Raw genomic sequence first — 22936 nt, forward strand, 5'->3', positions numbered from 1 at the left:
GTAAGCTCCTGGCAGAACTTTGACAGGCTGACGCAAGGATGCGTCAGATTCCCACTAGCGCACACGGGCAAGGAGCAGCTCACCCATTCCTGTATGGCTCCTCCGTCTTTACTCGATTTGTTCATGAAACACAGCTTAAGATATCCAGGCCGCGCGCTGTCGATACTGAATCCGTACATACTTCGTCCAGGATGCGCCTGAACATAATTCTTGAGATATCCCTCTGAATGACATCAGTCCTGACCGTGCCCAAACATCGACCAACTCACCCAGCTCATCTTCTTGCCTAAATTTCTCGTGCATTTGCATCTCGTCAAACTTCCTCGCCATGGCCTTGACGTGATTGATGATCAACTCGTCCAGGTCTGAGTAAGAATATTTGCCAGCAACCCGTAGGATTCTGCCTACAGAGTACTCATTGGGCTTATCAATCTCCTGCACGTCGATGTGTTGATACACATCCTCGTCGACCTTCCAAGTGACAGCTAGGTGATCCGGTCCCTTGGACGACGGACGAATGACCACATCGCCGCGATGTTGACTGGCCAAGAACTGTTCCGCTTGTCCAGAGTTCATGACGTGCCAATTAGGGTGGTTGACAACTCGTTTCACCTTGCCCGCTGCTTGTCGCTTCTTGGCTGCAGCTGCTTCCGCTGCCTGTGTCGCTCGGGCAATACTATTGAACGCTTCAACCCTGAATGGCTGAAGGTACGGTACTCCCTGTCGCATATCCGAATCTCTGGTCGAAATCTTGACCTGCATACGTGCTGGCTCGGCATAGATGACCACCGCACGGATCGATTGCCGTGCTCTGAATTGATCTTCACAAGAAAGGACAGCTTGATCATCGTTCGAGACGTATTCTCTTTCGAGAATCGCGTCCAGTCCAGATTCCAATTGACAGAAGACGCGAGATGCTAGGGCTTTTCGAACGGTCGCAGTGACGATAATTCCAGGTCCAACTGTCCTCTCCGTCTCACCAGAGAGCATGGTCACGACTTCCCAATCTGTCGGGACATAGAAGACCGGCCGTCGATCCGCCCGATAGCTGATAAGCTCCGAGACGATCTCTCCCAGCGTATGACGCTTGTTGCCTTCTCCTTGTTTTTGCAGATTGAAGGCAAAGTCATCCAAGTTGAGTTCACCAAGCTTCCGAGCCCGATCATCGTCCAACATGAGCTTGAGGACGACCTCGGATTTGTGCTGATCCGCCACATCTTCGGCGTCCATGTCCAAGGCATCCTGACACATTTTCTGAGCAAACTCGTAATCAGCAGGATGGATGCGGGTCAGGTCGAGCGGATCCGGTGTTGCTTGAGGGTTCGACGCATCCAGCTCAATCTCCTTCTCATCCGTGTGAATACTGAGGAAACCAGCAACGTTCTCGAGAATAGTTGGGCCAAAGACGCCGAGATCCGCGTAAGCCAAACGATTGATCAGGGTACCCTGGAAGGTATCAGCTGGACCTAAGACCAGAAGCTCGGCTTACCTGGCGTAGCACAGCGTTGACCAGCGCGTCCGCTTTGCGAGGACCTAGTCCGGCGATGAAAGGCAGCATCGCTCGTTGATAAGCATCTGCGATGCAGGAGTTGATCTCAATGCCCATATAACAGACAGCATTGACCAGTCCTCGCTCGAGGTGAACCAGGAGTTTCTCCTGGGAAATCTGAACAGATTTGTCAGTGTTGATCCAAAGAGATGATGCAGCCAACGCACCAACTTCTGATGGAGCTCCATAAAGGTGACGGAAGCGATGGAACGTCCAAGCTTGCAATACGCATTCAAAGGGTTCTGAGCATACCTCGCCAAACCCAAAGCATAACGAGCGTTCATAGGCAGGTTCGGATAATCTTTTGCAGTATCATCGCTGACCATCACAATTCGGGCCGTCGCATCATTCACGTAGGTTAGAGGCACCATATGCGGCGCCAACCTCGCGTCAAAGTCGGCTGAAGCGAGATGGAAATCGTCGGGATTCGGGTAGGTATCCATTGTTGGTGCAACCTCGCCGCTTTCCCTCATTGCCAGAGTGCGCAGTGCCGCATAAATGTCGTCCTTCAATCTAGCAGCTTGAACTGAGAGTCCTCCAACGACAACGACAACAGGCTTCTGACGCTTGACCAAATCCACAAAGGCTTCCTTGTCGTCATCGTCCTTGAGATTGTCGAATTTTGTTTGGGTGTGTATGTTTCCCTCTTCGTCAAGGAGAACAGCTACAACGGCATCTCGGATACCGCCTCGACCGTTCGTCAGTGCCAAAACAGAAGGCGTCTCTCCTTGGTCCATGCTTGAGTTTGCGTATGGCCGGACATTGACGCGCTGCGAAATGAGTCAGGATTGAAGAACAAAGACAACCCACAAGCTCCAACTCCATTCGACATCTTTCCGCGACAAATTCCTCCGCCTGACTTCTCATATGCTCCTTGACCCACTTTGAAGCCGCGGGAATCAGATGATGCGCGACGACCGTGTCGCAAATCTCTTTCCTGAGCTCATTCCACGCTCTTGACAGCTCGCCATGATCATCCGCATGGACACACCGGACAAGTGTCTGCGTGAACGAGTCCTCCATCTCGCCAACTTCGATAGATATGGTAATGAGTCCATCTTCTTCGGCTTTGAGCATGTGCAAGAACTCGGGCGAGTCTTTGAACAGGGAGATGGGCTTCTCCGTCAAGAATTTGAAGGCCTGCGCATCGCTGGGTCAGAATTTGTCATCTCAAATCGGGGAAACGCTCACATGATAGATGTGATATTCGTCGATGATCGTCTGACCCCTCTCAGTCGGTGTGACGGTTACTGTACCGCACGCCTCGACAAAGTCTCGCGCCTGTTGACGTATGGAAGGATCCTTAGCCATCTCCGCCACGAGAATCTGAGTTGCAGCTGAGAAGGGTCAGATAGAGGCTGTTGGGATGAGACGCTCATGCTCACTGTCGAGAGCCTCTCCAGCAGTTGTGAACATGGTTCCAGTACCAGCAAATTCCTCTGCAAGGTCGAGGGGCATGCGATCAGGGTTTTCAAGAGAATGTGGTTTCCCCTCGGGATCGTTGAATAAGACCGCTACTTTCGAGACGTCGATGCCGAAAGCCTGCCCAGATCAGCTCGACTCAGCAGCGGCTACTTACGTCGACAAGCTTCTTGACAGGTCCAAATCGCCCTCGATCGTCTCTCGTTTTGATCGGTGCCATTTTCGTGCCCTCCTCCAAGGCTTGCTGGATTCGAACATCGTGAACCTCCTGCGGGTAATGGTATGCCAACCAGTCGTAACCCTCTGCCGCGGCCTCTACGCTCATCATGCAGACTGATGACAAGAGCGTCTTGGTGAGGTATTCGTTCTCGAGTTCCGGCTTCCTCTCCTTGATCTTACTCCACATGTTCGTGATCTGCTGGCATCGACTGTAAATGGCTCTGAATTTCAGTCCAAGGGTGTACAACGTCCAGAGCTCGTCGCGGTCCAAAAATTGGACAGAGCTTTGTCCCTGATCCTCTAGGACGCTGAAGGCGTCTCGCTTGTAGTGCCAGAGGTATGGCACTTCAAGATTCTCGACGAACATCATCCTCAGCGCTGTAGATACGACGTGGATGAATGCGCCAGCGAGATCGAATCGACGACGGACAGGAAGAGGCTGAATGTTGTCCGGTGTGGGCTCGGGGTAGGAGCCTTCCGGACCCATGTTGCAAAAAATGTATTGGATCCGAGTGGAGATTTTGGTGTAAGCCCAGCCGGCAGCAAGGTCTGGAGGAGGGAAGAGGGTCGCAGAGGCGAGGACAGGATTGTCGGAAAGTGTAGAGTTGACTAGTTGATGTCGTTCAGGTTGGTCATTCTGAGCTATCGCCTTGTCTTCGTCCTGAAGTCGTCGCGCTTTAATTTCGGCTGGGTCAAACACCTGGAGCCCAGTATTAGCATGGAGTCCCCTGCGGCAGGATAGTCCACATACATCTTCGAGACGGAGATCCTTCTTCTGGACCTCATCATCACCTTCGTCGTTTTCAAGGTCGTCCAGGTCCATGGCCCACTCGTATAGCTGACCGTCTCCAAAGACTTCATAATTCTCGTCAAACGCACTGGCCGCATCAGCTAGCAGTCATGGAGAGCTTACTCACCCTCTGTCGAGGCCAGCAATGTCTGGCCGTGCTCTTGCAGCTTCCCGACGTTTTAATTTCTCCTCCCTGCGTCGTTGCCGTCTTTCCTCCTCCGTCTCTCCCGCTGCCCGTTCCTCCTCCTCGTCCTCTTCAATGAAATCTCCTAGATCATCCTCATCTTCATCTTCCATAGCTCTCCTTTCTTCGTCCTCACGGAAAATATCTTGAAGACTTGGGATCCGCTCATCGTCTCCATCCACGCCTGCCGCTACCCGGGCTCGATTTGTAGATCTGTCTTTAGACGGTCCGGCCAATCCTTGGTTCTGAGCCATAAGCTCTAACTCGCCCTCAGACAATTCGCCATCATCGTCGTCCTTCTGACGAGCCTCTCTTCTAGCCCTCTTTTCCTCTCTCCGACGTTGTTTCTCTTTCCGTCTTCGCTTCTTTCGGGCCTCCTCGTCCTCCTCGTTCTCATCAACTTCAAAATCTCCATCCTCCTCATCGTCATCCCCTTCGACAATGAAACCTTCTGCCACTCGTCGAGCTTCCTCCTCGTCTTCTTCAGATGACTCCTCTGAAGAGTCTACATCGTCTCCATAGGGACGGATGCGATCACCTTCACCTTCAGACGATGGAGAGCCTGACCTGTCCGACATTGTGGCCAAGCTAGAGGACTGCAACGCTAAAACGGAAGCAGGGCGCGCGTCACTCAAAGAGTACCAGGCCAAGGCGCGAAGTGATTCAATGTCGCGAGAACTTGAGCTGTCTCGCGCGCCAGCAGCCCCGGGGTTGAGTCTGCTTAGCTTGAAAGGGGAAGATGGGGTGAATGATCAGTGAAAGCCATTGGTTGAATTTCCAAGATGCCAGCTGCAATTGCGAGGTTGAATTTCCCAAAGTGGCAATCGCTGTATGTCGCATCGACCAAAGCTGATTTGGGAGATTGATGATGGTCTTGCATATACATAGAAGAGGACCTCGTACAACAGCCAGCTTTAGCATCATGGCGCCCCCTGTCTTGTCAACACCAGAGCAGTACCAAGAGCTCCTCGACTCGGTCGACACATTCCTTCTAGACTGCGACGGTGTCCTGTATCATGGCTCAAACGTCGTTCCAGGCATAAAGCAAGTCTTGCCCATGCTGCGTCGTGCAGGTGAGCGAAGCGATACCTTCTTGCTACCCGCAACGCGAAAAGGAGCCTCTGACCCATCCTTTCATACAGGCAAGAAGATCATCTTCGTCACGAACAATGCCTCTAAATCCAGACGGATGTACGTTGACACATTCAGAAAACTTGGCCTCGAGGCGCAAGCAGTGCGTACAAACTGTCGGAATGTGAGGGCTTCTTTTTGAGCTGAACGTTTGAGTATAGGAGGAGATATTTGGATCGGGGTATGCTTCAGCAGTTTACCTCTCCAAAGTTCTCAACTTTCCGAAAGATAAGCGGGTATACGTCATTGGTGAAGTTGGCTTGGAGGAGGAACTGGACAGTGTAGGGATCGGTCACTCAGGAGGAACGGTTAGTCGCGAAGCTGTGTCTGCTGGGAACCCTCTACTCATAGGCTGCCCTAGGACCCGGAAGACAGGGTTTTCATGGAGAAGGACGGCTTTGGCGATATCAAGCCAGACCCCTCCATCGGCGCCGTCCTCTGTGGCTTTGACATTCACATCAGTGAGGCCTTTCTACCTGAGCCCACTGACCACGGGCAGATTACAAGAAGTACGCAAAGGCATTCTCGTACATGCGCGACAACAAGGACTGTCATTTCCTCTTGACAAACCAAGATCCGACCTACCCCACCTCATTTGCGACCGGTGATCCCGATCAGCCCATCCGCCACACTATCTTCCCCGGTGAGTAGTGACCCCTCACCTGTCGTGATGTGGGCTGATCCGCTGCATCAGGCTCTGGCTCCATCTCGTACCCATTGGTCTACGCTAGTAAGCGTACACCGACGGTCATCGGCAAGCCGAATACAACTATGATGGATGCAATCCTGGCAGAGTACGTCGACCGTTTCAATCTAGCTGACAGCCATAGACACCAATTTGACCCTAAGCGAGCTCTAATGGTCGGTGACAACCTCGCTACGGATATCGAGTTCGGCATCAATTCTGGCGTCCGGACGCTACTAGTCATGGGAGGCGTGACCAAACGCGAGGCCATCTTTGGAGATGAGCCCAGCAAAACAGTGCCCGACTTTGTCATGGAAAGCTTTGGTGACCTGGCCGTCTTGGACAAACAATAGATGTAAAATATACATAGAGGGCCAGGCGATGTCGCTCGCCAGCCTGTATCAAAACATGTCAATGTCATCCATCATGCCCATCCTGAGATATCACGTCAGCTCTAGACCCCAGACTCTCAGCTCAGGCTCACAGCGTGTAGTTCTTGTAGACCCTGGGAAGATCAGCATACACCCAGGAGAATCTGCTTACATCATAATTTTGGCTACGAACGCCTCGAGGTGAAAGATCTTCTTAGACCCGACCCGCATTCTCAGCTCCTGAATTTTATGAGAAGCATGCCCCGGATTGGCGCAACCAACAACTCACATAGTATGCCGTCCAGTGCACGATCTGCTTCTTGACTTCATCATCGACTTTCTCGACTAAACGCTCTGATATAGTCTGTTTCAGGTCAGTCTAGAATCCCTTCGTGTCTCGCGGTCGCCCTACTTTCATCACCACCGTCGGCGGTATACAATGGCTCAACAGCTCATATAGCTTTCCCCTGATCTCCAGTAATTTTTGAGCGCTCTGCTCTGACAATATCGCATCGGCGACTTTCCCACAATATGTCTCCCAATCCGGTTTTGCCACATCCAGATCACCGCTTAGGTCCGGCCGTTGCATCTTCATGGCTTCGAAGACGAGCAGAGCTTTCCTGAGGTTTCCAGATGACGACGAAATAATGGCATCGGAGGCGGGATCGGGGAGATGGAAACGTTCTTTCTTGGCGACATGGTGAAGGACTTTTGACATCTGCGAGAGGTGTGAGCTTCGGTTTTCACATGGTCTTCTGTATTCGGCTCACCTCATCATCAGTTGGAGCGGCGACTCGCACCAGCAAACATCGACTTCGTATCGGTGCGATGATTTTGCTCGTACTGCCAGCACATAGTATCAACCGCATGTTGTTCATGTACTTCTCCATCGTTCTTCGCAGGGCTGCTTGAGCATCTCGTGTGAGAGCATCAGCCTCGTTAATGATCACGACTGTAAAGATCATCAGCGCAGATACTCAACGCCTTGTACTCACCTTTGAATCGCTGTTTGGCGTTCAAATCAACCTGCTGGGTCTGAGCGATCTCCTTCAAGATATCCTGGATGACGACACGGTCGTACATCCCAACATCACTGAGGAGGATCATCATCAGCTGGGCTAATGTACGCAGCTAGAACGACTGACGATGGCGTGAGCTCTATGTGGTAGTTTGACTGAACTACATTGACGTCCAGTTTCCTGTTCGAGGGAGTGACGAAGACCCTTTGATCTATACGCAGCTACGAGGCACTCAGCAAAGAGGCAGGATCCACACGGACTTCTCACCTTTTCTACGCCTGGTCCATACAACTCGCGCAGTGTGCACATGATTCGCGTCTGACGAGCGGTCAGCAAAGCACCGTAATATATGCTGGGAGCAATCACCTTCTTGCCCGCTCCACTTGGTCCATAGAAGAGGATATGAGGGAAGTCTCCCGAAGCCGCCTATTCAAACAATCAGCTTGTCCTTGACTGGAGGATGATGCCCGCCCACTAATGATCTCAATCGAGCCGATAATTGATCATGATAGTGCAATTCGTCCAATGTTCGGGGTCGATACTGGATCTGATTCAGCTCTGTCCAGCACAATATAGCTGACAGTACACACCTTGTCTACCCACAGAGACATTTTGTCGGCCAGTCTTTGGCTCAGCAGGTGCTCAGAGGTTTGCACGGGAGTCGTCTATTCAGCAGTCTCATCAACGTCGAGTGATAATGTCCCTCGCGATACGCGCGCGTCCGTCATAGCGGCGATCGCCGCAATTAGCGGAACCCTTCGACCCGCGAGATTTCAGCCAGCTAGCTGCCTGGTGCTCACAAAGCCATACCGAGCATCATGCCCAGCAACTCGCCATAGATACGCTGCGAACTTTCTGTGTCGATACATGAGAGTCTGATTAGATTCATCTTGCGGTGTCCGACGTCATGGCAGCTCAATACCGAGCCGTGTCGACCTCGCCTCCTTCCGCTTCTCCTAGATCATCAGTTGGATCCTCCTTCTCTCGTCCATCAGGGTACGCCCTCCGAGATTTGGAGCTGGACTCCGGCGAGCAGCATGCCGAAGCCTCTGGGTCATCAAACTCACCTCAAAAAGGTCGACTCGGACGTTCAGATACAGTCACCTCTTTTGGCGGCTTTGAATTTCGGGATAATCTCTTGCCCTTGACGTTATCCGGAGAGAATGAGCAGAAGGGGGATGAAAAGCATGTCAGTATGCTACATGGTGGGTCGAGACTGTCACTGATGGTCCCGGTACCCTAAACCATAGTCACAGGTGTCGGACTCATCATGGGCACTCAGGTTGGCTCGGGGATCTTTTCGTCGCCGGGAGTAGTGGTAGCGAATGTCGGCAGCCCCGGAGCGAGTCTGCTAGTCTGGGCGGCAGCAGCTGGATTGGCTTGGACAGGTGCGAGGTGAGTCGTCCATCTACATGTCTTGTCTGTCCGGCCCGTCACATTACCTGGGACCTTTGCGATCAGAGCTGATATCTCGCGTTTAGCTCCTACGTGGAGTTAGGATGTGCCATACCGCTATCTGGCGGCGCTCAAGCCTATCTGGGGTATGCAGTGAGTCTTTGGGGTCCCTATGTCTGTTCGCTGAACAGGTGTCTACACAGTTTGGCCCTATTGCTTCGTATCTTTACACGTGGACTGCCGTGTCCACAATAAAACCGGGATCATCTGCTATCATATCCCTCATATTTGGGTGAATCAGATCGAAACAACGGGATTTATCGTCTCTGATGACTTGGTTGCAGAGAGTATATCAACCGTATGATTTACCATGCGATCACTGGAGACCCCGAGTCGATAGTACCGGAATGGACGTTCAAGGTATGTCATCCTTCCGCCACAATCAGAGGTCTCACTTGGCGTAGATCACAGGTACCATCGCAGTCATCTTGACCTCTGTATTGAACATTATCTCTCGATCCGCAGGTACAAAGTCGTCCTTCGCAATTACCATCGTCAAGACGCTGTCCTTGGTATTCGTCGGCGTGCTAGCTACGATTCACCTCGTACGATATGGTGCAGGCACCGCATTGAGCCCTGCCAACCTCTTCCGTGGGACCAGTACTGCTCCCTCGGCATACGCAATCGCGTTGTACTCTGGCTTATGGGCTTTTGACGGTTGGGACGCCTGTGGAGTGAGCTTAATTAATTTCCTGCAACCGGTGAAAGCTGACCTTGACGCAGTACGTTGCCGGCGAAATGAACGATGTTCACCGAGATCTTCCCATTGCACTCCACCTTTCCATGTCCCTCGTGTCAATCTTGTTCCTCTGTACCAACATTTCATACTTTATCGTGCTGGACCCAGAAACCGTTGCGGCAACCAACACTGTAGCCTTAGATTTCGGACGCGTCGTTCTCGGTAGACCAGGCGCGATTCTCTTCAGTATTCTCGTCTCTATCAGTGCCTTTGGCGCTCTGAACGCGGCTCTGTTCACCAGTGAGCAAAATTTCCTGCGCCAGTAAAATTGCTTGACGGTGATCATAGCTAGCCGACTCATCTACGCATCGGCTAGGGAGCACTTTCTCCCAGACATTTTTGCTAAGCTACATCCTACCCGTCGGACACCAGACAATGCAGTCGCGCTGCAAGGGTGTCTCACAATCTTCTTCATCGTATTTGGTGGGGGCTTCAGAAGTGAGGTGTCGCGCCATTCGTACGACGCTGACGATTGCTATAGGCCTGCTCAACTTCTTCTCCGTGACTGCCTGGACATTCTTTTTAGTTACTGTCCTTGGTCTCTTAGTCTTGAGAGTCAAGGAGCCGACTCTCGATAGGCCGTACAAAACTTGGATTAGCACCCCGATCATCTTCTGTGCAGTCAGTCTACACGGAGACTACGTCTCGTACATTTCCTTGCTCACGTTCTGCTCCTAGGTCGCTGCTTTCTTGCTGTTGATGCCCATCTTTGCCGCGCCATGGGAGGCTTTCGCCGCCTTGGGTGAGGAGCGGTCTCTTTTCTTGCTTCGTTCACTGACCCCTGCCCAGTCTTCATGGCTTCGGGCACACCGATGTATTATCTCACGGCAAGTTCTCGGATGCCAAGTGATCACGCACCTCAATCGGAGGGGATCAAGGGAGCAATGTGGAGTGAGTACGAAGCTGTTGACGTAGCTCTTTGTTGAAGGTTGACTCCACCTACAGGCGCTTGGCTCAAGTTTCGCGAAGACATTGAGAGCATTCTTCCGAATCAGTGGACTGGCAGGATCTCTAAAGACCGGTCCGGTGTGGGGTATCAGGTCGTTCCGGCTGAGGAGCATCAGAGCATGCTGCGCGGACAGACTGTTGAAATGTCTGAGAGATGACACGGATGGGGTTCGGCCATAAACACATCGCATAGTCATGATTGAATTGCTTGTAGTGTTGTATAATGTCACCGGTCAAGCCAAATCAATGCGGTACTTATCCTCTCTTTCTTCCCCTTAAAGGCTTGTTGTGTGCACCATTACCTTTACGCTTCCCCTTATCGGTCCCTCTTTGCCTTCCATCCCTCTCCATGGCGATTCCAGCTCTCTTGGCCCTCCTCTTAGCTTCCATAGCCCTTCCAAACTTTCTCTCCGCCTTCGTCTCCATCCCTCTAGACTGCTTATCAGCCTTTTCGGCCCTTTCCTGCCTTTCCTTCTTCTCCAATTTGGCCTGCTCCAATATCGACTTGGCCTTTTTCTGAGCTCGATGACTTGATGCAGGCATATCAGGTAATCCGACTGCTTTCCGCTTCTTTGTCTTTTCCGCATCCCCCAGCTGGCCAGAACGATGTTCGTCCCCCTCTTCGTCGGACGAAGGCGATCCAAATTTCCGGGTCGAAGGACCAGGTATCGACGGATCAAAGTCTTCCGTAATGGTCACTGTCGCTATTTGATCGTCGTCTTCATATTCGTCTTCCAGGGGAACAGCCGGACCCTCGTTCGAGGATTCATCTCCACTTGCCATCTCCTCGTCATCTCCAGTTGGCAAACCCATCGCCAGTCGGACATTTCGAACATTTTCCGCTGCCTTCTTCTTCAGCTCTTCACGAGCCTACAAGGGTCACTATCAGCATACTGCACACGAATGAAGACGCAAGTGTGGACCCGATAGCCTGAAGCCCTTCGAATGACCCTTGTTCACTCACATGGCGTCTTTCCTCCTTATGAGCTTGTTTATCCCTCTCGATAGCTCTGGCCCGTTTCTCCTCGACCTTGGCCTTCTTCCTTTTACTGAACCCACTCAGCCATTCTCTAAGCAATCGCTTGTCAGCATTTGCTTCCCTCTCTAAGACTTCAGGAAGCGCCGCAGGGTGCAAACGCTGATACTCCGCTCACCTCCTCGCATCGTCATCGAATTTTATACTTTCAATCTGCTCAGCCCTCGCTTTCCGCGCCTTTTGCACGTATTTGTGCTGCTCGGTCAAGAGCTCAATATTGCTCTTTGGTCGACTTGAAGAGCTCATTGTGAGATGATATGACTCGTGAAAGATGCAGAGTCGATAGCGTAGAATTAGCCAGACTCATGAGAAGTCCAAGAAAGATCACACTTTTGAAAATTTATCCGAATTCTGAAACCGATGACAACCGTGAGCCGGCCTGTACACGGCGAAAGATGGTGCCCAAGCCTTTGAATTCCGAGCAAGATGTCTGTATTGAATATGCAAGATGATCTTATGGTATACGATGCTGATTTATGCTACAGTTTCCCCGACGTCCACCCAGAATCGGCCTTTATCTCCGTCAGACTTCTGATCCAGGTCAGTGGCAGCGCCACCACCACCAACAGCTTTACCGACTCGCTCCATGACTGCTAAGCCCAGTCCAGCATCTGAGCATCCCTCTACGAGAATTGCATCTACCCCTCGAGAATCACTCGGCTGCACTCCAAGCACTGACTTGGTATTCCCACCCCGCTCCAGCTTAAGGAGACCAGAGAACAGGCGTTGAGCGGCGGTTGTCGAATTTGGTCCAAGAGATAGAGAGATCAAATCAATGCCCTGCGAACCCGACCTCAATGCGTGAAAGAGGGGCGAGTCGTCATAGTGTAGAATTCCCAGCCTTGCGCCATCATGCGCGCCGATTCGGCTGGATATATGACGCAAAATGTCCTGCGGAGTGGTTGCTGAGGACGATAAGGATTCAGGTTGAGCAAAGGTATTCGAAGGTAAGAGCAGAAAGACGGGCACTCGTGGAGAGTAGTGACGATATTTCAGCCCTGGGGTTGATGGTGGATCATCACTAGAATCGGGCAGAAGGCGCATGCCTGCAGAGGAGCTTTGACCCGGCTTCGAACGCCAAGGTCGACCATGGAGTAATATTTGCGTCCGACCGTCATCTCCGTCGACATCACCGTCCACTTCCCTCACGATCCTCTCGACTTCCTCCACACCCAGACCACCAGGTCTCAGGACATTGACGTAGCCTGTGCCGTCCTCTCGCCAGCCCAAGCCATTGACCACTGTCGACTCGACGCCCACACCACATACTCCGCCGTCAAGGATACATCCCAGTCCCTCCCTGCCATTCAAGTCATTGAATACGTGTCCAGCGCATGTCGGACTGGGTCGACCGGATGAATTAGCAGAAGGTGCTGATATTGGTAGGTTGGCGTGATAGATCAAGGCTTGGGCCAGAGGATGGGAAGGCATGCGAATAGCATTGGTCTGAGGAGCAGGAAGCGGAGGTGGATTAGAAGAGGGAAACAGAAGGGTCAATGGTCCGGGCCAGAAAGCTTCTATAAGGGCCCGATAAAGCTTGGATATCTCATAACCTGGTGGTAACAAATGATTGAGCATGTCCAACGAGGATACGTGAATGATCAATGGGTTATCAGAGGGCCGGTTCTTGATTTCGTAGACTCGTCGAACGGCCCGAGGGTCCAATGATGATGCACCGAGTCCATACACGGTCTCTGTGGGAAATGCGACCGTCCTAGAGGAATGTAGGTGAGATGATACCGTTTCTAGGTGCCTTGAGATCTCAGCGGGGATGTCGAATGAAGGGCTCTGGTAAGGATGCAGCGGTACGGGCGAAGGGTGGACTTTGATGGAGGAGTAGGACGAGCAGTCCAGGATGGGAGTGGAGCTTGACATTGTATGTGATGATCTGTGGGGGTCAGAGACGGGCGTAGATCGCATATGATGCTGCACACCTATAGGACAGCTTTGACGACACAAATCTGCAAAGCGACGGAGACAGTGTTTTCCGAGCCCAGCTCATAACAATGCTCGGAGGTGCTAAGCGACAGTCTGTGCGAGGATTCGATTTGGCACCGGGGATCCTGAGCGGTAGATATAAAGCTCCTCAATTGCCAGTTTCTCCCGCTTCCCTATGCCCTGACTACCATGTCAAGTCGCATCTTCTAACAGCATGTACGATGATTGACTTGCTAAAACTCCTCCAAAATTATGGACCAATCCTCAACGCGTTACGTAATTGTACGCTAGCCGAGCCACGTGTCGAGCTTGCCCGAGTGATTGTGTGCACATGATTCTGGCTGTTTATGACGATGTTCACCTTCTATTAGCAACACGACAATGGCTAAGATCGTCCCGCCGCTGAATTTTGGCCTGGTAGAAGATGGTGAGACTCACTCTTGGCTGCTTACTCGAAGCTGATCCCTTTCCCTTGCTCACAGGCTTCTACCGATCTGCTCAGCCGTCCGAGTTGAACTTTTCCTTCTTAGAAAAGCTAGAGTTGAAGACCGTCATATGGGTCGGCGCTGAGGAGTTGTCCGACGTCTTGTGAGTGTTGAGAGACGATTGAAAGGCTGGAGAAATCGTCATCTGTGCCTTGCCGTGTCTCCCGTGCCGCCGTCCTTCCTCTTCTGATACTCCCCTCAGACAATCGTTCCTTGACTCTCAGGGTATCAAGCTACACAATCTAGCTCCTCAGACATCTCTGAATCCTCATTTCCCGCCTCCATATGCCGACGGGGACGTTGTTCCTCTCTCAGGGCAATGTAAGTGGATGGTCGTCCCGCCACAGAGAAGGGAATTGACAACCTGTTGTAGATCATCTTCCGCCTCTTCCTCCGCCTCCTGAACCATTAATCATCTCCGCGCTGTCTCTCCTCCTCACTCCTTCAAGCTTCCCGACTTTGGTCTGCTGTAATATGGGTCGACATAGAACTGGTACAGTGGTGGGATGTTATCGGAAACTCCAGCGATGGGCTCTATCGAGTATCTTGGAAGAATATCGGCGGTTTGCAGGGATGAAAGTCAGGGTTTTAAACGAGCAAGTGAGTTCAGTCTAGCCATGAGACACAAGCGGGGTCATCGGCATTGTGGCTCACACCCCTGGCTATAGTTCATTGAGCTCTTTGATACCGATTTGGTGCCGATGACTGCGGTCTCTATCAATAAGAGTCAAGCGAAGTGACAACTTGGAGGGATCCACACTCGCTCATCACCTCGGCCCTGATAGTTTTTGAGGCAGCCAGAGCGCAAGATCGACCGCTCGATATTACTCAATCGCGCATGAACATCTTGACCGGCCCTGCATGACAAATCACTGCGGGCGGCGGTTCGACGACACATCGCGCAATTGGCGCCTCAAGACAGGCCTTCTACTCGGGACAGCCAAGATGGCGCACGGGATTTGGGTTGCGTCAGTCTGCATGCCTAGCTTCAATGTGGTTACTCTATGCTAGATTATGCAATCACTCCAACACGACACTGTTACAATATTACCCCAGAACCCTCCTGACCTCCTCTGAAACATCTGTCGGGACAGGCAGGAACCCATCGAAGGAGTCGGGATTCGACAACGAAACGTAATCTTGCTCCGTGGACATTGAGCGCAAAGGCTGAATGTGCTGCCAGGGCAATAAGGGCTGAGGTGCAAAGCCAGTCGAATGGGCTGCGAAGAGATCGTCAGACCCTACCGTATTGAAGAATTCCATGGGCGCTTGAGGGAAGCCGAGGTTGCTACCGGTAGCAGACGACACGCACAGCTGATCGAGAGGATACTGGGAAAGTGAGTCTATCTATGTGGTATTGACTTGTGACACTCTCTGAACTCACTTGCTGTAAATAAGGTTGTGAGATATTATCATTTATCGCGACCTGCGATTTTTGACCGTTTTGCATTCTCTCTGTCGCCGCATACATGCTGGGAATGGTATGGTCCGAGACACCTGTTGAAACCGATTGTCGGCTGTTGAGACCACTTCGTTCATTAGGGACCGCGCACATGTCTTTTGCGCCGACCGCTGATGTATGTGATTCGCCTACACTCGGTTCGCGAATGTACCGACGGAGATAGGGCAGGTGAGACAAGACGTCCGTGCCATGTTCACCGGGTGCCGATTGTCCCGGAGCGTCTGACCTGGGAATGAGCATGAGCTGGGGTGTACCGACCCAGCATCGTTTGAAGCTCACCTCAATCTCTGGGTCCACCCTGCTTCGAGATGAATTCCTTGATCCGCCAACATCTTCAACAAGTCTCTCGCCACGCGATGATTCTGGTCAAACCAAGCTGTCATCTTATAGAGCAGGAAAATCATGGCGTAAAATCCTTCCTCGACCATGGCATCATCACCAGAAGCGCACGATAAGCCTGCTAGAGCTCCAGAAGGACGAGGCGGAGTACCCATCTCAGGTCGGACTTGTATCGTACCCTCCGCAGGATTCGCACAGACCTGTGAGCTCATTTTCGATCGTAACGCCGTCACCGCAGGCTGTTCACGTATACTTCCGTATATGAACATGTTCCAAGTCCAATTTGCAGGAACAAACTGTGGGAATCGACGTGTGACAATCGATATCTTCCGAGCCAAATTGCGAGCGTGCATTTCGCATTCTTTCCTGACTTGAGCTACCCACTCTGAAGGCGCATGATCTAGATAGCCCGGTGGCAAAATGTCTTCGTAGCTCGGCATGGTGAAACGACGAAGGAGAAACCCGATCTGCTCTGCGCGGAGCTGAACGAGTATCCAGGATCCAAAATCCGGGTCGTCTTTCCGCGCGTACATCGTGGACACGTCAAAGCGCATATCTGATGCGCAGCTCTCGTGCCAATGCTCCAGACGTAATCTGAGTTCGTTGAAATTAGAGTCTGGTTCCCAGGGTCGCGGATCGTCCGCAATGTGTTTGAGATGCCTGTGCCATCTGTAGTCAGCTTCCTTTACTCCTGTGATTGGCGCGCGATTCTACGCTACGCTCACCATTGAACGTCATTGCCCAACAGTGTGAGCCAGACATGATTCGCGCTTGTGCCTCTGAGCTGACCTCGTTCGAGCGTCTTCGTCGACAACGTAGGTCGAGGAAATTTGCAAGGCACATCGCGACCAAAGGCAAATTCGCGTTCGGTGCTGGGCAGGGGCAAATCTTTGATGAGGTGTCGATCAAATGTCGAACACTCTGCCGGACCACATGCGGTCCAAGCGTCAGCACAGACTGTCGCCCATACCAGTCGCTTCTTGCTCTCGTTCTGGATCCAATCAGACTCGTATTCATCGACACCGCCTTGAGAGATTGAAATGTCAGGTCGGCAAATATTGTGAGGACCTAAACCGATGCACATTCGACTGGCCACCGCAGTCCAGGTCCAAGCGCTTTCGATCCGTCCAGAAGAATATTCGTGGTGCACTAAACACAATGTTGCAGCCAGTTTGGAGATACTGAAACGGTCCATGTCGAGTGTGAGCGCCATTTTTGCTTCTTGAGCCCATTGTGCAGGCAAGTTTCCACCATCTGGATGAGAATTATCGGCATCTGGTAGGAACCGCCCACTGGCCGCTGCCATGCACTTCAGCAGCAACGGACTTGAGATACCTCGGGAAGAGCCTGAATACAGAGAAGGCGAGCTCCACGTTTCCTCCAATTCTTCGAACAATCTTCCCTGGTGGATGAATGACGTTGTCATTTCAGGATGGACATGTCGAAAAAAGGCATCGAGGTATTTTTCGAGTTCCGAGCGCGAAGACAACCTGTCGCCCAGAATCGATGGGGATGTAGCGGTCGATGGATGCGAGTGCTCCCTCGAGTTGATCTGCGAGGGGCCAGCAGAGACTGGAGAGCGTTGATTGCCTATATCATCAAAGCTGGGAGGCGCAGGGAAGAGAACCACTGCAGCACCGGCGGCTACTGTTGATGCGCTATGTCCTCTATTCCGACGCTTGCGCCAATGGCTATATACACACTGCAGTTTCTCCAGCTTGCATCGTTGGCAAGATGGATAGTCTCTGTCACATCGGGTCTTGGCGAGTCGACAAGTATCACATGCTGGAAGTTTTACCAGTCCGTGAAATGGACCTCCAGCGGCGAATGAAATCCCGTCGGAACCGGAGCGTCCCGCGCCGTGGTGTTGGTGGTGGTTGATCGTTGTCGGCGGTGTGGTAGCCCACTCGCACTCGACGCCAACAGTCAAGCACTTGATACAAATTCCCGGCAACTCGTCGCATTTGACCTGGGCGTAGTTACTGCAGTCAGCGAAGTTGGCGATTCATGCTCCTAAGCGGATTACGCGTGGGATGGTAGAAGGATAATGGGATAGTTTCCGACGGCTTACTCTTCGTCGACGACACGTCAGGCACCCTGAAGATTCACGCTTCTAGTCAGATTCATGTTCTTTTCCGTCGATCCCTCAAGCCCCTGCTCACCTGTCCGTGAGCGTTGTTTCTTGTCTCGAGGGGCGTCCAACATCGAGGCGAAATATTGAGAGAATAGCATTCATTCTCTTTCGGACCAAATACCTTCCTCCCTCTTTGAATCCTCATCTCAAAAGCCAACAGGGTAACGACGTGAGCGGTCAAATCCGCTACGTTCGTACAGTTTGTTTTCCTCGCTGGGATATAGACGCCCACCTCTGATTTGTCCCTCCCAAGCACAAGTACGTCAGTGTAAACTCCTCGGCCATGATCACGCGGTCCCGCAAGAGTGATTGCGGCGCAATATCCCTAAAAGGAGAACTGCACGCGCCACTTGGGATAAAGGGAAAACCTAGTATGAAGGAGTGCTGATAGGATGGGAGGGACGTTCCCAGAACGGGGGACCCGCAGGGGAAATAGGAGCCCGAGACTGGAAGCGCCGCCTTGCCCTTTGGGCTCAACTTTTGCATCCGAGATCTCGATCACCGAGATGCTTGCCGAGAAAATTCATGGACAGCTTGCTGGCAATGCATGGGAGGAAGGTGTCGGCAGAAGAGCAAAGTAGGACACACGTTCCCGAAGAAAAGGGGTTGTCGCCTCCCTTCTTTGTGCCTCTCTACCGACCTACTGTTCGGGAATATCACTGTTTAACATACCCCCTGAGACCGAAATACCGGCTACAAGCGATACGATCTCCGTCGGGCATGAAGTCCGATCGGATCAAGCAGATCCCCCGATCACGACGTGGAGGCATATTGACACCGCTTGCCGAGCCTTGAGCAGGTATCGCAGGGTCTTCCCTTGTCGCACTTGAGCTTGCTATTCCGGCAGCTCTGACAAGTCAGGATGGGTCGATTTACTCGTCTATCTTTTCTGGGTTTGGAGTGAGATGACGTCCCCTTCTTATTGGAGAAGTAGTGCTCCAATTCGCTTGACCCTGCGAGAGCACCTTTTTCGAACAAGTCATATAGGTTGCTCTCGATAGCATCGATCCGCCTGTGGGCCTGGTGAGAACATTCCGTTGCGGGATCAAAGTCATTCTGATGTGACACGGAAAACAAGGGACTCATCACGCCATGATTGTCCGCAAGATATTGCGATTCATTACCTTGTGACGTTGGCGCCGAATTAAGCATCTGCTCCTCCCAGCCGTATCCTGGACATGTGTTGTGAGAGACTGATGTTTCGTTCATTGCTTGATCGTCCTTCATTTTCTGAAATTGTGAGTCGCCCAGGTAAGTGATGGGATAGACTATAGAGACACAGTCGGACCCATCCCCCCAGGTCCCCGTCTGCCACGATAGTATGGTATTCCAATCCACTGTGAAGTGTCGTGTCTCGGTTGGGGCTGGGATGGACATTGTGATGGAACAATCGACGAAGCTGTGGCAGTGTGTAGGGTCTGTATTAGAAGGCGCAAAAATATCCGTTTTTGTTAGCGCTGGGGCAATCAGAATGTATGAAGTTTATATAGCTTTATCGACTATCCAGATACTAACTCCGCGCTCGTAATTTTCCTCTGCTATAGCAGGAGACGAGCGAGAAAGGAGGCTAAATGGATAAAGGAGGCATGACGCAGCTCGTAAGAGTCTGCACTTATGTATCATTGGAAAACGGAAGGGCCAGAGCGATCTGTGGGTGGTAAAGGTTGTAATGGGCTATCGCGTGAAACTGTCTGCTATCTGCCTCTCCGTGACCCGTCTATGCCATCCTTTGTCCATGCTGATGAAGCATGAACATTTGACCATCGGATCGCTGATCAAGGGATACGATTGAACATCGGAGTCTTCTGGGGTGGCCCCCTAGCTCGAATCGGCGGCAATGTCGACGCGTTTCACGCTGCTGTTGGACATGAGTGCGGAAGGATGCCGCAATTCTTGCAATTGGCAGTGAAAGGTATCTGTAGAGCATGACAAGGTCACGAAATCCCTGAAAAAAAGACCGCCAACAATCACGGGGATAAAGCCACAGGCCACTCTGACCGGAGTACACGAGGTATCAGAACTTGACAACCTTTACTTTGGATTTGACCGGCCGTGCAGGACTAGCGGTCGTTGTCGGTCCCGGCGCCGGTTCGATCGGGTCCGAAAGGTCCTGCAATTGATCCCGCTTAATGTCCTGGAGCGCAGCACGAGACGAATGGGGGTTTGTCGGCTTGGCTTTCGGCCAGGAAGATCCTTTGCTCTTGTCACCAGTTTGACTAGGCCCTTGCACCCGGCTCTGTACCATCCAATCATCTTCGTCAGGTCCGCCCTGAACACCGATCACCAAATCCCTGTTCGTCTTCGGTCCTCCCCGCCTTGTATCTCCGCTGGACTCGCTATCCTTGACAGGAGCATCTGGACAATCTTTCGCCCGATGATCGGTCGATCCACAAACCTTGCACGATCCGCCATTGACGTAGATTCCTTTCCCGGCGTTATTGGGACAGAGCGACGATAGGTGACCTCGACCGAGACATATGTAGCACGTTGCGAACGGTGTGGGATTTTCCAAATCCATCGGTTCGGGACATAAACTGAGGGAGTGACCTGTAGAGTCACATCTGGGGGAGGAGGTTAAGACGGGTCCGGATGCGGGAAAAGAGGGGGATTCTCACCTGTAGCATCGATTGCCGACCAGATCTGCCCCGAGTTTACCCTTCTTCCGCTTCAAGCCCTTGGTTCCTCCGTCCGATACACTTCCCCCAGCCTTAGTCTCAGAATCAACCTTCGCGGAAATATCTCCCAACAGCTCCGCAGTCCCTTGAGGCCCTTCCGTCGCCAGTAAGATGTTCGGACAGTCCCTGGCAGTATGTCCGACTGATCGGCAGGCGAAGCAAGTCGTCGATGAGTTCTTCTGTTTCTGACGATTCAACCGACGTTCTTCCGCTCGTTCAGCGGCGAAGCGTGCACGTTCTGAGATAAGGTCAGCAGAGATCATGTGTAAGTGTGAGGGAGCAAAGCGGACTCACTCGCTATCGATCGATCTCGCTTCCATCCTGCTCCTCCTTGCGATACACTCGGTTTTGACCCAGATGATGCGGAATCATGTTGCGTTACGGCTACATCCTCCTTGCCTCGACGCCCTCTCCGCTTAGACTTCTTCTTTGGCTGATCGGCGCCTGGACCTTGCAGTTGAGCCTTGATATTTGACGGTCCAGCGGTAGAATCGCCAGTCTCTTCAGCCCTAGAAGACACGAAAGTCTTCTTCGGCAAGTTGAACGAGGTGATCCTGGTCATATAAGGCGGTTGCTGCTGTACAGACAGTCAGTCAAGACACAAATCAGCTTGTCGAGGCATTTGACACGGTCTGTACAACCAAAATTTCAGTGATGCCGTAATTATTGGCTTGGCTTGACATTTCACGTGACCTGACCGAAATTCCGACGACGACTCCGGCCGGTCTGATTGAGCTTGTTGGTCAACATTGAGTGTCCTAATCTATACCGGACACATTCAAGATGGCACATTCGCTACTTCGGGGAACTATGAATCTCTCACGCAATGCGGTTGCTGGCCCCTCACGGCTGGCGCGCCTTCCGCCTCTGCGATCCTTTTCGTCTACTCCGCCTAGCTTCAAAAAGTCCAAAGCTGCAGCTGTGAAGAAGGCACACAAAGAGGCCAAGAACCAGGTGGCCTCGGAGATTGAAGAGAACCCAGAAGGTCATCGGTACGAAGCTGCGCCAGTTGATGACCTTGAGACCGTCTTGTCCAAAGCCAAAGAACGTATGCAAAAGGCTACGGATTGGGCAAAGGCTCAAGTGTATGAAGGTGTCGAACGAGTCAGTGGAAAGCTGTCGCCTTGTGAGTGTCTCAGTGGCCTTATCATGCAAGACACACTGATGTATGCAGCATTGCTGGATAATGTCCGTGTGACCACCTCCGAAAGTGAGGGATCACATCACTTAAATACTGTGGCCTCTGTGACCGTGCGTCAAGGAGCGCTGTGGGTGGACGTATGGGACTCAACTGTGAGCTCGAAGCATCTGGCCATTTTGTCTGATAGCTTATGCGGTCACTACCAGTCTATGAAAGGCGTAGAGTCTGCCATCAAGGCAGCGAATCTCCCCGGTGTATCCCCTCTTCGTATGAGTGAAACTTCCCTCAAGATACCAGTCAGCAGGTGGGTCACCAGGAGCTGCAGCCATACATAAAACTCTGACTCACCGACCCTTTGCCAGGCCGACCCACGAGCAACGTCAAGAGATTCTGCGTCAACTCGCCCAAATAATTGAAACCGCCAAGAATCAAGTCCGTAAGGCTAGATCCGACGGTATCAACAACCTAGGCGGACGTAAAGAACCTGGTGCAGATGATGTAGAGAAGCTTGCCAATGACTTTGGAGGTCAATTGACAGATAGTCTGAATGCTGCAAAGAAAGCCTTTGAAAAGGTCTAAGCGAGGCTGTCAATGTATTCTATGACGTCTTCTGTTCGTTGATTGTACCTGAACGTTCGAAGCGCTCGCTTGGATGGCGAACAAGTGTGTCATGTCGTCATTGAGTGCATGAGGTCGTCAGTGCTGAGGAAACCATACATATATGTAGTTGGCCATCGAGATGGACTGTCTTTCCCATTCGACATCTGTCCTTCTTGTTGTCTACTGTCGATCTCATATTCCCAACTTGACTGATCGCTACCTGCCACCATGTTTGGAAGCCACAAACGATCTCACACGCATACTTCTCACCGACAGAATCGGATCCGCGGTCTGCGAAGTGTAAGGAAAACATATGCTTTGGACGCTGACTTCGAACACAGGCCATCAACAATCCTCGAACCACTCATGCCGGAAGGACTGAAGCAAAGGCAGAATTGCACGCGATGGGTGCAACAGCCAATAAGTAAAGCCTGGTGGACCAGGATCATTCCTGACGGTACTCAGGCCTTCCTTTGGCACTCGTGTCCGTCACCTCTTCGGTCTTCCAGGCAAGTCGCACCACCGTAACAAGCATCACAGAGCATAATAGGGCCCATGAGAAGCTCGCCAGATGTAAAGCCAGTCGTGAGATCATGCAGAAGATCCTTGGGTGA

General features: G+C 52.0%; 12 protein-coding genes across 12 annotated transcripts; 5 read left to right on the forward strand and 7 right to left on the reverse strand.

Moving 5' to 3' along the window:
* BD324DRAFT_570997 (transcription elongation factor SPT6) lies at positions 1-4742 on the reverse strand (the record flags this gene model as incomplete). Its single annotated transcript, XM_022013052.1, has 11 exons — positions 1-27; positions 84-223; positions 270-1446; positions 1490-1666; positions 1717-2319; positions 2360-2689; positions 2741-2886; positions 2935-3091; positions 3129-3890; positions 3942-4068; positions 4108-4742. Coding segments are annotated over 11 exons (4281 nt in total), but the record flags the coding sequence as incomplete, so codon positions are not given.
* Positions 4743-4981: 239 nt separating this feature from the next.
* On the forward strand, positions 4982-6370 carry BD324DRAFT_638326 (HAD-like domain-containing protein). The gene is made up of 7 exons (XM_022017101.1): positions 4982-5237; positions 5307-5398; positions 5457-5603; positions 5657-5756; positions 5795-5938; positions 5990-6089; positions 6126-6370. Exons 1-7 carry the CDS (start codon positions 5030-5032, stop codon positions 6331-6333), a joined length of 999 nt encoding a protein of 332 aa, XP_021868018.1. The 5' UTR covers positions 4982-5029; the 3' UTR covers positions 6334-6370.
* Positions 6371-8053, reverse strand: BD324DRAFT_638332 (DNA clamp loader). Its single transcript, XM_022017102.1, has 12 exons — positions 7961-8053; positions 7846-7911; positions 7737-7796; positions 7638-7688; positions 7497-7591; positions 7347-7444; positions 7122-7303; positions 6764-7069; positions 6641-6715; positions 6524-6591; positions 6465-6485; positions 6371-6415 (listed from the first exon to the last, which is right to left on the reverse strand). The coding sequence occupies exons 1-12, from the start codon at positions 7979-7981 to the stop codon at positions 6382-6384; spliced, it is 1077 nt and encodes a 358-aa protein (XP_021868019.1). The 5' UTR covers positions 7982-8053; the 3' UTR covers positions 6371-6381.
* Positions 8054-8167: 114 nt separating this feature from the next.
* On the forward strand, positions 8168-10712 carry BD324DRAFT_638338 (amino acid permease-domain-containing protein). Its single transcript, XM_022017103.1, has 12 exons — positions 8168-8575; positions 8627-8765; positions 8852-8918; positions 8969-9057; positions 9110-9185; positions 9230-9499; positions 9549-9804; positions 9853-10002; positions 10046-10185; positions 10243-10306; positions 10354-10455; positions 10510-10712. Exons 1-12 carry the CDS (start codon positions 8278-8280, stop codon positions 10668-10670), a joined length of 1812 nt encoding a protein of 603 aa, XP_021868020.1. The 5' UTR covers positions 8168-8277; the 3' UTR covers positions 10671-10712.
* Positions 10713-11975, reverse strand: BD324DRAFT_638341 (nucleolar protein 12-domain-containing protein). The gene is made up of 3 exons (XM_022017104.1): positions 11667-11975; positions 11477-11582; positions 10713-11382 (listed from the first exon to the last, which is right to left on the reverse strand). Exons 1-3 carry the CDS (start codon positions 11792-11794, stop codon positions 10768-10770), a joined length of 849 nt encoding a protein of 282 aa, XP_021868021.1. The 5' UTR covers positions 11795-11975; the 3' UTR covers positions 10713-10767.
* Positions 11976-13703, reverse strand: BD324DRAFT_595099 (DHBP synthase RibB-like alpha/beta domain-containing protein). The gene is made up of 2 exons (XM_022013840.1): positions 13483-13703; positions 11976-13436 (listed from the first exon to the last, which is right to left on the reverse strand). Exons 1-2 carry the CDS (start codon positions 13548-13550, stop codon positions 12023-12025), a joined length of 1482 nt encoding a protein of 493 aa, XP_021868022.1. The 5' UTR covers positions 13551-13703; the 3' UTR covers positions 11976-12022.
* A 47-nt stretch (positions 13704-13750) lies between these two features.
* Positions 13751-15045, forward strand: BD324DRAFT_196112 (protein-tyrosine phosphatase). The gene is made up of 5 exons (XM_022012153.1): positions 13751-13913; positions 13969-14074; positions 14174-14292; positions 14345-14571; positions 14640-15045. Exons 1-5 carry the CDS (start codon positions 13868-13870, stop codon positions 14709-14711), a joined length of 570 nt encoding a protein of 189 aa, XP_021868023.1. The 5' UTR covers positions 13751-13867; the 3' UTR covers positions 14712-15045.
* Positions 15046-15064: 19 nt separating this feature from the next.
* On the reverse strand, positions 15065-18429 carry BD324DRAFT_196210 (hypothetical protein). The gene is made up of 7 exons (XM_022012154.1): positions 17935-18429; positions 17844-17869; positions 16498-17741; positions 15713-16432; positions 15525-15659; positions 15398-15468; positions 15065-15300 (listed from the first exon to the last, which is right to left on the reverse strand). Exons 1-7 carry the CDS (start codon positions 18002-18004, stop codon positions 15260-15262), a joined length of 2307 nt encoding a protein of 768 aa, XP_021868024.1. The 5' UTR covers positions 18005-18429; the 3' UTR covers positions 15065-15259.
* A 1-nt stretch (position 18430) lies between these two features.
* On the reverse strand, positions 18431-19601 carry BD324DRAFT_196008 (hypothetical protein). Its single transcript, XM_022012152.1, has one exon. It carries the CDS (start codon positions 19281-19283, stop codon positions 18660-18662), a length of 624 nt encoding a protein of 207 aa, XP_021868025.1. The 5' UTR covers positions 19284-19601; the 3' UTR covers positions 18431-18659.
* Positions 19602-19920: 319 nt separating this feature from the next.
* BD324DRAFT_653783 (hypothetical protein) lies at positions 19921-21143 on the reverse strand (the record flags this gene model as incomplete). The annotated part of the gene is made up of 3 exons (XM_022018704.1): positions 19921-20467; positions 20522-20819; positions 20876-21143. 3 exons carry the CDS (start codon positions 21141-21143, stop codon positions 19921-19923), a joined length of 1113 nt encoding a protein of 370 aa, XP_021868026.1.
* Positions 21144-21336: 193 nt separating this feature from the next.
* BD324DRAFT_638359 (ribosome recycling factor domain-containing protein) lies at positions 21337-22477 on the forward strand. Its single transcript, XM_022017105.1, has 4 exons — positions 21337-21707; positions 21756-21874; positions 21929-22026; positions 22085-22477. Exons 1-4 carry the CDS (start codon positions 21365-21367, stop codon positions 22299-22301), a joined length of 777 nt encoding a protein of 258 aa, XP_021868027.1. The 5' UTR covers positions 21337-21364; the 3' UTR covers positions 22302-22477.
* A 6-nt stretch (positions 22478-22483) lies between these two features.
* BD324DRAFT_638360 (hypothetical protein) lies at positions 22484-22897 on the forward strand. Its single transcript, XM_022017106.1, has 3 exons — positions 22484-22622; positions 22664-22746; positions 22788-22897. The coding sequence occupies exons 1-3, from the start codon at positions 22551-22553 to the stop codon at positions 22867-22869; spliced, it is 237 nt and encodes a 78-aa protein (XP_021868028.1). The 5' UTR covers positions 22484-22550; the 3' UTR covers positions 22870-22897.
* Positions 22898-22936: the final 39 nt, after the last annotated feature.

The sequence above is a fragment of the Kockovaella imperatae genome (genome assembly GCF_002102565.1).
Source record: "Kockovaella imperatae strain NRRL Y-17943 chromosome Unknown BD324scaffold_17, whole genome shotgun sequence".
NCBI classification, from domain to species: Eukaryota; Fungi; Basidiomycota; class Tremellomycetes; order Tremellales; family Cuniculitremaceae; genus Kockovaella; species Kockovaella imperatae.